This window comes from Diplotaxodon limnothrissa, linkage group LG18 (assembly GCF_057381915.1).
Source record: "Diplotaxodon limnothrissa isolate DT_005_m linkage group LG18, D_limnothrissa_male_GT1.1, whole genome shotgun sequence".
NCBI lineage: Eukaryota > Metazoa > Chordata > Actinopteri > Cichliformes > Cichlidae > Diplotaxodon > Diplotaxodon limnothrissa.
This window is the reverse complement of record NC_140613.1, coordinates 2592610-2607941: the sequence shown is the minus strand read 5'-3', so window position 1 is coordinate 2607941 and position 15332 is coordinate 2592610. Positions and strand designations below refer to the sequence as shown.

The 15332-nt window shown below is 40.5% G+C and overlaps 1 protein-coding gene across 1 annotated transcript; it reads left to right on the top strand.

Moving 5' to 3' along the window:
* Nucleotides 1-11572: 11572 nt before the first annotated feature.
* On the top strand, nucleotides 11573-13237 carry LOC146612799 (uncharacterized). Its single transcript, XM_085377413.1, has one exon. The coding sequence runs from the start codon at nucleotides 11573-11575 to the stop codon at nucleotides 13235-13237; it is 1665 nt and encodes a 554-aa protein (XP_085233539.1).
* Nucleotides 13238-15332: the final 2095 nt, after the last annotated feature.

The window sequence follows — 15332 nt, the reverse complement described above, 5'->3', positions numbered from 1 at the left end:
GGTTGCTGTTATGAACAAACTAACAGAGTATTACAGGCCAGTATTACCTTGCCAAGAGACGCAAAGCAATCTAAGAGATAAATATTACCATTCTGTAGAATACTCCTGTATTTCACTTTTACTTGTTCCCATGTTCTTGTGGGTCCTGTTGTGGCTCTAATGTGAAAGGGGATATAATATAACATATTATAATATAATATAATGCCATATGATATTGGACAATATAGTGTCATATGATAGATCTACCCTACCGCCTACTGGTGTTGGCCAGAGGGGCCGATGGCGCGATATGGCAGCCTGGCTACAACCGTAGCTGCCTCCACCAGTGTGTGAATGTGGGAGTGAATGAATAGTGGTATCGTAAAGCGCTTTGGGTGCCTTGGAAAGCGCTATATGAACCCAATCCATTATTATTAGTATTATTATTAAATTACCTACGAGTTTGATTTGTCAGCAACTTTCTGCCAGCCCTCTCTCCTTGCTTCTGCAGCCTTTGCAGTTTTCTCTTGCGTTTTAATTAAACCCTGAAACTCCTGAAATCCCTCACTCATGAGTTCTTGCTCTGCTGCCGGAAAATACCGAGCGCGCCCCTTCGACATTTTCGCCGACCAATCAGCGGGTTGCCGATCAATGTTTCTACTATCGATGCGTAGCCCCTTTTACGACACCCAGTGATGTCACATTACTGCGTCCAGCTGTACTAATCGTCAACAGCAGGCGTGTTCGGGGAACCGGATTAGCGAGCTCACGGTTAGCGCGATGGTTTGGTCTTGGATGTGTCATTTGATCTTGGATGTAGTAAGCGACGTACAAAGAACAGGCCCCAGGCCTGGTACTTCATTAAGACATTAAGCAAGTCATCCTAGAGTCTGCAACGTCTTCTGGCCTAATTTCTGCGTCTTGCCTGGAATTTGGGCAAAAAAACCCTGAATAATAAATTTTAACAGTGATAATAGTATAACTAATGTAATTCTTTTTTTGCTTAGATTTTTTTGTCAGTCAGTTGGTTAAACTGAATTGTTTTCATCACTGTTATAAATAAAAATGCCCAGATTCTTAAAATGTTGTGTTTCAGAGACAAGAATTTGTTGCCATGGAAATATGTTCTTTAACTGTTACCCTACTAGTGTTTTTGTCAATAATCTCTAATAACAATGAAATACATTTAAAAATTGAGCTCTACTCTTACTTGTTGTATATCGGTAAAGAGACTTACTCGATTTGAAATATTATTAAAAATGTGTATAAATCATTTTCATGAACTTTTGTTCATTTAATGTGTTTCTAAATTTGTGTAAATCTAAAAAAAATCTTTTAAAAAATTGTTTGTGGGATGAACTGGATGCTTTAGCTTTACCTTCCCCCACTGATGATGTGTTGTTGCACTTGTAATGCTGCTGGTGTATGTGCTTGGCTTTGGGAGTCAATGGTGTGAAGCTACAATCTGCAGGATTATGACTGAATGCTTCTAAGTCAGAATCCTGGGTAGACGCAGTGATACCGTAGTGCTGTGGATCTTCGGTTGGTCTTGGATCGTCGGCCGGCTGGTGAAGGAGAACCATTTGTGACTGGGCTGGGGGATGGCCAAATGATGGTTGCCCCTGTCCAATCGCACACTGATGTTTGTGGAGAATCTGGTGCTAAATTACTTGTAAATGACCTTTTGTAAGTTATTGTATGCCATGCCTTTTAATAATATTGCTAAATGATGATCCTCTAAATTTGTGACACGCCATTTCCTCTCCAGATTACGAGTCATCTGCTTTAGGGTACGTGTTTGAGAATTATATCACGGAGTCAGGTACTTCTGATTTGAGACCTTAGTTTTCACCGGAGCTACAGTATCCAGAGTCGTACGTAGTGAGGAGGTAAAATTATTAACAAGATAATCGACCTCTGTTGGGGTAGCGTTCAGATAGCTGCTCTGCTCTATGTTGGTACAGGGCATTGAAGATGATAACAGTGGGTGGATTATATTCTTAAACTTAGTTACAGCGCTTTCAGAAAGACATCTACTGTGATAAACGTCTACTCTCCACTGCTGGGGAGCTAAGCTGGTGAATCCCTAAAGACACAGTGAGTGAATACAGTGATTATATTTAACAGAGAGTGTGCTTTGCATAAAGCAAGTGAACATTACACTCTGAAATAAGACATTATATATAAAGTTCTTAATTAGATTGGCTACTCAAATAAGTGCCACAAAAAACCTCCACTGTATTTTAACAGGAACAGGAAGTGATACTCTGCCACAGAGAGAGCCACCATCAAGTGAGCGCACCACCCACAGCCAGGAGGACAAATGCTTCTTCGAATGCTGGATCTCTCATTGTCTTCGTCTTTCTTATCCTTGGGAGGAGTTCAGTCCTGATTCAGACAACTTATTAGAAAAGAGCTGGTCCAGAAACTTTTGGATGAACTTACCTTGTTTTATATTTTCATTCATGGTTTTTTTCCTATTTCTCTTTTCTTACTTTCTTGTTGTTACAAAAAAATAAATAAATCACTAAATTGTAAAACCTGGTCTGTTCATACTTCTCAGTTTGCTCTCCCTGTATCATATGTGTGCATCAGATCTGTATCACATAAGTGTGCATGAGGGGATGTGGCAGTGGGATGGTGTTGTTTCCTTTTTTAAATCTTTTGGTTTGTCTTCCATGTAATAACTACTGTCCTAATTGGGAAGAATGAGAACAGAGCAAAAAAATTTAAATAGTAATAGTAGTAGTATTAATAATTATACAAAGTGAGTTGCACATACTGATAATATTGGGGTGTTGGTGTTCTTGTTGTTGTTTAGCAGACAAATGATTGTATCAAACAAAAGGGGCAAAGAAAAGAAACCCTCATAAACACTAATATTGCTGTCAACCCCCCCAAGTACACAAACGTACAACACACTGACCACAAAGAATTCCTTTTCTGGAAACGTTGAATCTCTAGAAAACCTGGAAGCATGAAATCACCTCCCTTGTTGGACCTTGTACATAAGAGACTCTTGAACTGTGAATAACTAGAAGATTTTATAAATAGCACAACTCACCTTCACTGTAAATAAAATCACTTTACTTGCACAACTGAGTTTCTACGTCTGAATCTGGTCGACACGTGACAATATTTTTGTAACACTGATTTAGAAAAGAAAGTATTTAATAGATGCGAGCTTGTCTCTCAATTATCAAATCGATTACTCTGGAGAAAATACGAAGTAAATGGTAAATGGCCTGTATTTATATAGCGCTTTTACTAGTCCCTAAGGACCCCAAAGCGCTTTACATATCCAGTCATCCACCCATTCATACACTGGTGATGGCAAGCTACATTGTAGCCACAGCCACCCTGGGGCGCACTGACAGAGGCGAGGCTGCCGGACACTGGCGCCACCGGGCCCTCTGACCACCACCAGTAGGCAACGGGTGAAGTGTCTTGCCCAAGGACACAACGACCGAGACTGTCCAAGCCGGGGCTCGAACCGGCAACCTTCCGATTACAAGGCGACCTCCCAACTCTTGAGCCACGACCACCCCTGTCTCCAGAGACATTATGGCACAAAGTAACCACAGACTGGCTGTCGATTCAGCCAGGATCACGACATCTGTCCTTCCAGACTAATTTGAATGAATTAGAGAATTTCGTGATTCTCTGTACTGATTTGGGCATGACGAGCTCGAACGCTGACTTGACGCGTGTCACAGAAGTTCCTGCCAATCTAGTGTGTTTCAAATTTGAAGATTTTGAATTGTAAATGTACAAATGTTAAATATACATTTTAAAAATTATCTTATTGACAAAATTATTATTTTAAATTAATAAGTAAAAAAAGGAACTCTAAACTCTATGTACCTCTAAATGTGATTACTTTTTTCTTTGTCTTTCTTTTTTCTCCAAGTATAAAAATCAGTTGCAATTCAGTCATCGCTGAAGAGTCTGCACAAAGTGAGTCTTTTAACTCATATGTTTCACTTTTTCTTTTTTTTCCCTTTTCTTCCCCAGCACAAACAAAGATAGAAATGTGTTCTGAAAACTTCCCTGAAAACTTCAGGTTCTCTCGACAGCTGCTTTTAAATATGACCTGTAACATTTTGTGATTTGACAAAATGTGTCAAATTACACATTTTGTCAATCATGACAACTTGAAAAAAGTTCCAAAGTTCTCCTCCAACAATTGTCTACTCTGCACTCTCTATAGCTACTGTTATCACTAGCTTGCCAATAACTGATAACTTGGTTTGGCAATAGTTAAACATGTGACAGTGAACCTCTTTCAGGTTTCGATGTAGTGCTGCTGAAGTGTACCCAAACAACACGTTTTTCACGCTGCATGAAATGTGCACACTACACACTGTGTGCACACTGCATAAAAGCCCAAAAGGAGCCACAGAGTAAAGCAGACTTGCTCTCCCTTACTGGTCAGAGGCATACTAAGTAGTAAGTTGACAAATAAACTGAGGGGTTATTTTACTGTTTATCTGTTATTGAGTTGTATAAACTGAAAAAGGGGCTATTTATATAGTAAGGGGTGCCTGAGCACCACGTGCCAGTGGAGGTTAAGATCAACACAAGGTTTATGTAAAGTTTGTATTGTTTGGATAGGTTTTCTTTTAACATTGCATGCTACAGTAATTACAAGCTTTATAACTTATAAGATTTTTGTTACAATTTAATGTAATAAATATTTTATTTTCACTCCATTTTGTGTTCTGTAATCTTGTGATAATCAAAACTAAAAGGAATCCTAATGATAAATGAATCTGATGGGTTTTTCAGACAGGACAGAGTTAGACTGAAAGGTGACAACTGATGATGTTAGCTTATGACATAATGCACTAGCATGAAGTTAAGTTTGGTTAGAAATGTACTACCCACGTAAAAGTTTAAACATTAAATATTCAAAATGAAAACAATGCCAGTGCTGCTTGTTTCTGTACACTTTTAATCTTACAGAGGCAGGAACTTCACTGATCTGCATGTGGAAAATCTGCTTATAAAATTATTACGTTCAGAGGTTTCAGGATAAATTACAATACAAATGACTATGTACCATGTGCTACCAGGCACGTTTTAAACAGACATTACAAGACACTCGTGGTTAGGGATGGGTACCAGTATCCGGTGCCATGATGGCACCGGTTCTGACATAAACAGTAGTAACCAGACCGAAAAGCAGCGCACGTTTCGGTGCTTTATTTCGGTGCTTTTTTTTCCTGAGCTGTGATACACTTCTAGCCAATCATTTTAGTTTCCGAGAATAGTTAGCGGGGCCAGGTACGTACGTTCTTTTAGAGCAGAGCTACAGATTAAAAATGCCCAAGGCGAAGCGGTCAAAAGTCTGGCTGTACTTCACAGCAAAAGATGCAAACTCAGCAGCAACAAGTGCTTTAAGCTGATACTGTGATACTGTCAAAGGAGGTAACACATCAAATCCGATGAAACACCTGGCGACGCATAGCGTTTTTTTTAAAAGCCCAGAAATGCGCCGTATTTGATAGCTTGCTGCGAGACCTCACACCGAGCGCATCTACTGCGGGTGGGTTGCCTGTTATGCAACATCCCCAAAAACCCGAAGAGGAGAGTCCTGGCCCCTAGCCCTGCCAGTGTAGCAGAAATGATGAGGATGATGATGCAGCAGCAGCCGTTCTTCTCTGCGTGAGTAGCTCAATGTTGTTCGTGTGTAATTTACGTTGAGTAGGCTAACCACGTTATTACATTAATGCAGGTAAGGTGAACTAGCAAACATCATCATAGCTACATGCGGCTGTCTTCTTGTTTGATGGCAGATGCTCCCTTCACCCTGGACAAAAAGGCTAAAATGACCAAAGAAAAAGTGGAAAACAGTTAAACATGAGAGGTTTAGGACAAAGTTTGTGTTTTTTCCATTGTTTAAGCTTCCAGCCAAGAGTGATGCCATATATGCCCCATAGCTGCAGAAAAGGCTAACATTGTTATCTTTTTACAAAAAAACTGCTGAACATGAGGTTTTTGGACCAATTTTGTGTTCTCCATTCTTTAAGCACCGTTTGAGCACCGTTTAAGCACCGGCACCGTTTCAAAAGTACCGATTTGGCACCGGTATCGGATAAAACCTAAACGATACCCATCCCTACTCGTGGTTATAAGTGGATACTTTAGTTCTATTGCAGCATATTCATGTTTACATATTTTCCTTTCCACATATAAATACACACACACACACACACACACACACACACACACACACACACACACACTCCTCATGCCTATGGTACGACAACTTTTCTCCATACCCCTGGTACACTGCGTGGAAGCACTTTGCCACCCACACACACACACACACACGCACACACACACACACACACACACACACACGCACACACACACACACACACACATGCACACACACACACACGCACACACATATACATATGCAGATCAAAATAAAGATCTAATTGATAATAATGATACAATCAATAATAATAATCATCATCATCATAGTGTCACCAATAACAATAACATTAATGGGGACATGAAATGCTACACATATAAAGGCCAGTGACAGAATCGATAACTCAGAGGAAAATAAGGACATTAAAAGTAAAAATCAGTCTAAGGGGATCACTTACATGCTGCTCCTGGCTGAAACAATAAGTTTTATGCTAAGAAAGAAACGATAGACTGTCCACTTTTACTTTCATGTCTCTTTAGTAGTGATGTGCGGATCGATATTGAAATATCGATTCTTCCGATACTAGTAATTTATGTTCTAGAATCGATTCTCATATTAAAATATCGATATTTTAGTACTTTGGGGTAAATTTGTAATTTTTCATTTACAGGAACGCAGTGGAAAGAAAGTATAACATTCGGATCATCTAAATTGGAAGGAACTACTTCCTCTTCCATCATTTATAGTCGTGTGCGAAATACGGCTGTATAAATGTGTCGCAGCCCCTGCTGGTGTGCGCACTCACAACAATGGCTGAGCGTAAACGGAGTCACATGTGGACGTAAAATACATCGAAATCAGTGGTATCACACATCACTACTCTTTAGCAGTAAGTAGGTATGCGCCGTTTGGCTAGCTGCACTCAAACAGGAAAATCCAGCTGTTAATAGTAATGTTTGTTTGGAGAGCACTTTAAAAATAAGAACAGTGTGGACGAGAGCCTGTTTGAGTCAGGTGACAGGTGGTTCACTGGACAGAAAATGATTTTTCCTCCTTTGGCCGAGGAGCTGCACAATTAGCCAATGCAATCAGTCTAATCTGACTCCTGCAAATCGGTGCCTGCTACACGGGCTGCCTTGACAGAAAGACATGACCACCATCGACCCAGCAGACTCTAGTTTGTTTGAGAGGATTTGAGTAGGATGCCTAAGGTCTGTCAGTCTCCCGGCTTGGAGAGCTCATTGTACATTGGACTTAACAGCATATCTACTTTAATAGAGGAACTCTTTTATTATTCCAGTTTCCTGAGACCTCTGTTTTGATCAGCACTGATGTTAAAGAGGAACTACAAGCCAGGGACCTGGCTCGCTCCTTTGCCTCCTTTGAAGTCAGCAAGAGTCTGCTCCTGAAGTTTGTGTTTCTAAGCTGGCCGCTGTATTTTTTGTTAATGAGCCACTTTACAAGAATGTGTCTTTGATTCCTCGTTGGTGCGTCCCATTCAGAGACTGTAACTCTGCCCTCGGCCTCACCAGAGACTGGGCTGGCCTCAAACTTCTGTCCAACTAGATCTCTATGTTGGGTCTAGCACATGGTGCTAATTATCATTGCAATAAAACTGTTTTAAAAAAAACGTCTTTTTGAGTAAATAGAGATGACACAGCCTTTACCAACCAGTAGCTCTGGTAATACCTGATATTGCATTTTTTCTGATAGGCCACACCTGCTCCAGCCTCACCTTCAACTTGTCATCACAGCCAAGTACATATGCCATTCAAGGACCCCAGGAAGCAATATCACAACTGAGCTGGTTTTATCGTCACAGCCAGGTAACAATAGTGTTATTTTTTCTATAATGTCAGATTTTTTTTAAAGATCCTAAGTACAAAAATGATAGCTCCCAAAACCGCTGTAAAAATAATATATAGTAAAAAAATTTTTCTTCACTTTAACCAACTCGGTCTTTTAAAACTACTTCAATCTGAAACACAAATAAAAGTCTGACTCAGGTGGAGCAGAGGCTGCAGCACCCTGCAGATTTAAATTGACTATGAGCATTGCTACATAAAACTGCAGTTCCACATAAGCCACTGCATACAGGTTTGTCATGGCCACAGTTGCTGTAGGATTTCATCCATGGGCAGCAGTGCACAGTTGTTGGCATGGTGTGTAGGTCCCAGAATCAAACCTCTGGCTGGTGGGACGTAGGAGAGCGTTGCAGTCTCTGTAGGAGACCAAAATATGGAGATGGAGAAGTCCATCCTGTAACTGCTTCAACCAGCTCCTCCCCACTCTCAGCTTCAGATGAGTCCGAGTTCGACTCCAGCTGGTCTGTTTCTACCTCTGAGGCTTCCTCTGTGTGTCTTCACACTCACACTCAGCCTCCTGTGTGCTGTAAAGTCTTGCCATCTCCATAGTGACTGCTCCTCCACTACTGCGCATATTTCTACCCATGGCTGCAGTACAGCTGCATAGCTGAACGAGAACAAAAATTTTGTTTTGGTTCTTGCAACAGAGATATGTTAGAAGCTCTGAAAGGTTAGTCATCTTTTTTGTTATTAAATTAGTTACTGAATTAGTTTACAAAACAGTGGGGGTGTCCAAATTCATAGCCTGCATCCTCCTGAGGACCCAGCCTTCATGGTCTATAAGTGAGCTGCTGTGAAATTGAACAGTCTAGCCTTCAGTTTTGCATCACCAGCTGTCTCGGAGGAGTTTAATAAAATCAGCCATCTGCTCCTTGCTATGTAAAATATAACAGGGCACTGGCGTAAATGTTTTATCGTCTCACACTTCTGTTTAATCAGTTTTCTGTTTGACGTTTATTCAGCTGTAATCTCAGCCAAAGCGATTTACTTACGAACAAATAAAACACTGAAAAAAGCCAAACAATAACATTTTTAACTTATCTAAGTGACCTATATGTCATGTTTAACCTGAGTAGAGAAAGACCGCAGAGATCTGAAAACGATGTGCCGGGAGTTCGCAGTTATACCCCCGGCTAGCTATCGAGCTGGTGGGTAACTATGGGCTCAAATTGTGGTCATAAATATTTTGTACTTGTAAATCAGGATTTGTATGTGTAAAAATAATTTGTGTGTGGACCAAAAAATACGTGTGAAACTCTGCACTCAAGTTTCAAGTTACAAGTACGAATTTTGACCCTATTTTTCTTCCTTTCAGCTGATTGGTCAATGTCATGTCAATCACTAATTTAACAGATGGGTTTGGCTGTTTGGGGGGCGCTGTTTTGAACTGCAGGCAGTGTTGCCAACTTAGCGACTTTGTCGCTATATTGAGCGACTTTTCAGACCTCCTTAGCGACTTTTTTTCTAAAAAGCGACCAGCAACAAATCTGGCGACTTTTTCTGGTGTTATTGGAGACTTATTTATGACGACTTTTTGACGTGAAAGCGCGTGTTGCTCTTACTCTCAACAAGCAGCGGTGCTGCCGTGGGCACCTCACCCGTGCTAAAGTGCTCACGGGCGGAGGATAGTCCTCCCCCAGCTGCAGGAGATGTTCACACCTGTGCGTCCAAACTGCAAATGAATCGCGCATGAGCGAAGCCGCTGCTCCTGCTCTGACTGTAACGCAGTCAGTTCTTCTTTCACTGTTATGCTGTTTTGTGGATCACAAGGTTTAAAACTACTTATAAACACACACACAAAGTAACTCCACCAGAGTGCCTATTTCGGGTCACTTTTGCCGTTCGAAGAACGGATAAAGGAGCAGGGTTGGAATTGTGACATTAAAAATCAATAATTCCTGCTCCTTGTCGTTTCCATCTCTGACTTTATGTCCTCTACAAGAGTTTCTGTTTTTTTTATCTTCAAATGTTCAATAAAAACATGTATCGCTAATTCACAACGAAGAAAGCTTTGTAACTATCCCCACTAGTGAAGACTGTGTCATTTCCACAACACTGCCCCCCCCCCAGGTCCGCAGCGCTGTTGAAAAGGCTGTGGAAGTCCCTGTATTAAACACGTAGTCCTGTGACACAAAAATCACCAAACTCGGACGACCACAGACTGTTTTCCTTCCTGGTGATGAAGGAAAACGCTGGGCTGGCATGTAAAGGGCATTTATTCCCTTCAAGGACCTGAAGCTCCATAAAGCACCCCTCCAATAGCCAAACCTATCTGTTCTCTGATTGGATTGTTAAATTTGTGATTGACATGACATTGGCCAATCAGATGAAACGAAGAAAAATAGGGTCAAAATTCATACTTGAAACTTGAAACTTGAGTGCAGAGTTTCACACGTATTTTTTTGCTAAGTCCACACACAAATTCTTTTTACACACACAAATCCTGATTTACAAGTACAAAATATTTATGACCACAATTTGAGCCCATAGGTAACAGACGTCTCCAAAAACATCGGAGCACTTTTGCAAACGTGATATCTTGATAAACCGAGCAAATATTTGAAGTTTACACAGCTACATTCTCACCTGAAAATATCCTAAAAGTGTATTTTGTGACCCAGAAAGAGTAATAAGAGTAATATTAAAACTAAGTAGCTGCCGTCATTGTTGGAAACTGGAATTGGCTGGGCTGCGCTATGAATTCTGGGACATGGTGGGCCACGAAGGATACACCCGACCCATCCTTCAAATCTGGGGAAAAGTAGGACACATTTGGAGGAGTGTACAAATTTGGACAGCCTTCGTCGCATCGCTGTGACGTAATCGGCCTACAAATGCGGCCTCAGGAGGATGCAGCCTATGAATTTGGACACCCCCAGTGTGTGGCCTTATAGGAGAAAGGACTTGAGGACACACACCCACACACACAAACACACACGCGTGCACACACACTCCATTATCTAACAGCAATAATGGCCCAAACTTATCTTTTCATTAGCAAAGCACCCTTGCAGAAAACAGACAAAAGTAAAATTTTACTGCATGCTTTGAATGGTAAAAGTCACACCACATTAAAGAATAATATATAAATTTAAAACTGAAAGTGAGTAGTCCAAACTAAAATCTTAACATAAGATTTTATTTTCAGTGGGGATAATTTTTGGGCTTAGAATAAAATGTGGTGGTTTTTGTGTAGTTTAGCCATTTTAAGCTAATTTAAGGATCTAAGGCGACAATTCTACATAAAAAAAAAATAGATCGTTTTTTTCTTCGACATCTCCATGAGTACAGCGATAGAGCAGAATGCCATTCCCTCAATATCGATATAATGTCTTCCCTCACTTAAGATACACAGTCATTGTTAAGCACAGATCATTCCTATTTAAACTTGATGACTCTAATTCTGTGTATTTATTTTTTGTACATTTCATATTTCTTCAGATTTGGGCCTGAACAACACCTCCAGAGCAGAAGATATTGATGCTGACTGCACAGAGCGAGAAAGATCAACGAAAGATCAACGTCTTCATAGTAACTTTAGTAATTAATATAAAACAAAACGAGAATGTTCAGCCGCTTTAAGGGAGAAAAAAGCCCCATAAAGCTTTCAGATGCTGTTAAAAAGATCAGCAAACTGCTGGAATCACATTCAGGACATCTCCCGGTTTATGTCATTCCCCTAAAAAATGATAAATTCAATGTCGATGGATGCAAGAGTTTTAGTTTTGGAGAAGAGTCCAGTAAACCTAATCGCACCATAATGGTTCTTGGAGCAATCGGTGCAGGGAAGACAACTCTCATCAACGGGATGATCAATTACATTTTAGGTGTTAAATGGGAGGATCCATATCGCTTTAACTTGGTGAATGAAACTCAGTCAACATCACAAGCTCACAGTCAGACCTCTGAAGTCGCTGTGTACAAAATCAACCACCAGGAGGGATTTCAAATCCCGTTCTCTCTGACCATTGTGGACACTCCAGGCTTTGGAGATACAAGAGGCATAGAAAGAGACAGAGAGATCGTAGAGCAGCTACATAATCTCTTCACTTCCTCACATGGTGTCAGTGAAATCGATGCTGTGTGTTTTGTAGCTCAGGCTGCTTTAGCACGACTCACACCAACACAGAAATATGTGTTTGATTCAGTGCTCTCAATCTTTGGCAAAGATGTGGCAGAAAACATCAGCATTGTGGTGACATTTGCAGACGGTCAGCGACCTCCAGTTCTCGAGGCGATCAATGCTGCAGGAGTCCCATGTCCTAAAACAAAAGACGGGCTGCCGGTTCACTTCAAATTCAATAACTCAGCGCTGTTTGCAAATAACAAATCAGCTGAAGGAGACAGAATGAGTGATGATGATGATGAAGGAGGCTTTGATCAGATGTTTTGGGAGATGGGGACAAAAAGCATGAAAAGGTTTTTTGCCACTCTGAATAAAATAGAAACTAAAAGCTTGACACTGACAAAGGAGGTCCTCAGAGAAAGAAAGCAGCTCGAGATTTCAGTTGAGAATCTGCAGGTGCAGGTGAAACTTGGGTTAGCCAAGCTTGAGGAGATAAAAGAGACGAGGGAAAAACTTAAAGAATATGAAGCAGAGATCGGCAGAAATGAGAACTTTGAATTTGAAGTTACTGTCAAAAAGCCTGTTCAGGAGGACATTTCTGGCTCTGGAAACTACATCACCAACTGTCAGCAGTGTCATGCCACCTGCCACTACCCTTGTGCCTATGCAAATGATGCAGATAAAAGGAGCTGTGCAGCAATGGGGCCAGATGGATATTGTACTCAATGTCCAGGAAAATGTATTTGGAATGTACACTTTAACCAGAAGTACAAATGGGGCTATGAAGATGTTAAAGAGAAAAGAACAATAAAGGAGCTGGAAGAAAAGTATCGGGAAGCCACAGGAGAGAAGATGACTGTTCAGAAAGTGATTGATAAACTGAATGCTGAGTATAAAAGTTTGCAAGCTGACGTAGTGAAACTGATGGAGAGATCTTCCAAGTGTCTGAACAGACTCAAAGAGATAGCACTGAAGGCAAACCCTCTGTCCACTCCAGAGTACATCGACATGCTTATTGAAGGAGAGAAATCTGAGGGCAAACCAGGCTGGAAGCAACGAGTTCAGTCTCTGAGGTCCATGAAGGAAAAAGCAGAGACAATGGCTAAAATAGAGCAAGGCAAGAAACTCCTACGTCATCAAGAATCACTTGATGTTAATGCTTAGCAAGTCAACAAGGCAACTCGTCCAGAGTCAGAGAACGACTTCACCACAGTTCAGTTTGAACTTGTTTTGCAATGTAGGTGCGTGCTTCACCACTTGGCTGTACTACTGCAAGTAATTTAAGATGTAAACACAGCACAATGACAAAAATGAGTTTTTATTTTCTGGTTGAATTTGTTCTGCTCTTCTCCACAGTCTGCTTGACACACACTACTCTCAGCTTTGGGTTTATTTCAATATCATTTCTTAATCTGTTTTGTTTACATTGAACTAAATTGTAATAATTAATTTTCTAACCTTAACTCTTCAAATTAAATTTGGGATAAAAAAAAGATAAATATAGTGCAAAGTCACATTTGTGCAAATGTGAATGTTACTAATATATAAAATCATTTTATGAGCTTCATTATGTTTTTTTTTCCATGATAGCATTCACGTCTGTTGTGGTGAATGATGGATGCATCAATAAATGTCAAACTATAACTACGTTTGTATTGTTGTGATGTTTGTGTTGTTAGCTAAGACATCTGTCCTCCGTCCACCCACATTAAAAATTCACTCCTTCACCTACTGGGTCTTCACCCACTGCTGAAAGTTATGATTGTCATTTTACAGCAAATCAAATGTTAAGAAATTAGAAAAAGCCCAAATGAATCAAACTTGTGCACCAAATTATTTTTGTTGAAAGTCATACAGAAAAGTCAGAATGCTGTCTAAGGAAGTTTTTCCTGAAACACTACTTCTGCATTTCGGCTTAGTTCTTTAAAAGGTCATGTTACTCATATGAGATTGTATTTACCTCATTTACCTCACCTGGTAAGTACTAGATGAAGTCATAGATCAACATGAAACCAACTCCATATCCAAGTTATTACGTTTTGGTCCATTGAATATAAACTTGAATTATTTTCCTCTTGGTTTTACTGCGGCTACTGTAAGTGCATTGATGTGAGCAGTATTTATGAAACAATTTAGAAACAGTAATTGTACAGATCTTGTGCTGTGTGCTGTTCTTGGGCCTATGGAAAACATCATTTAGTGTATACATTCTGGAATAAATGAGTTTACTCCAGTTTTATTTGGCATTATATTTGTCTAAATTTCACATGTGATTGTTGGTCATGAAGACCCTTTGTGTTCATCTGAAGCTCATGTAGGCATCAGGCGCAATTCTCCTGCAGCAGCTCTTCTTTCACTTTCAGCTTTGCTGTGAATGAGGGTGCGGAGGACTTCTGAGAATTCATACTTGTTTACACGGTCGCTGTCCTGTTCACTTCCACCATACGTTCTTCTTCCTGTACCCAGGGCAAAAAAACACACAAACACACACACAAAGAGAGAGAGGAGAAAACAAAGAAAAAAATCTGTCAAATTTTATTTTTCAAAATGTACTAAAATGGAAGACTAATGCATAACAACATGTAAATTAAAATAATTCATTTTTAACTTTCAACATCTTTCATTATTATTAGTTTAGTTTGAAAACTACTTTATGTCATCTACAGCTAACTTCCTTTATATTTTGCTGCAGCATGGCTAAGCCTGTATGTGGGTGGGGGAGGGCCGTGCGCCTGTTTGCCACATTAAATGTCATGGATCGCTGTGTGGCAGGCAGGATGAGGACCCAAAAATGCAAACTCACAGACTCAGGGGATGAACTCAAAAAAATCACAGCTTTAATGCTGGAGAGGCAGATCGTAGGACATACAAAACTAAACTGGGAACAAGAAACTAAACACTCGCAGAGAGACACAGGGAGATCCACACAGCATGAGGGAGAACGCGACACAGAACTGAGGGAGACGCAGACATAAATACACAGAGGGTTAACGAGGGAAGTGGGAGCACATGGGGAACACAGGTGACACTGATAACCATAACGAGACAGGGCGGGGTGAACATAACATGACGTATACAGGCGCGGGAGTCACCAAGTAAAACAGGAAGTACACGGGGGTTCAGACAGGAGGGGAGAGAGAGAGCACAGGAAGAACATAGCCATAACGGGCAGGGGAAACATGGAATAAACACAAAGAGGGGCACACAGGGGGTAAGAGTCACGAAAGGAAAACACTTAGGGAACAACACAACAGGACAA

Bases quoted from the DNA above. Each gene is read 5' to 3' on its own strand.
- LOC146612799 (XM_085377413.1), top strand. From the start codon at position 11,573: ATGTTCAGCCGCTTTAAGGGAGAAAAAAGCCCCATAAAGCTTTCAGAT.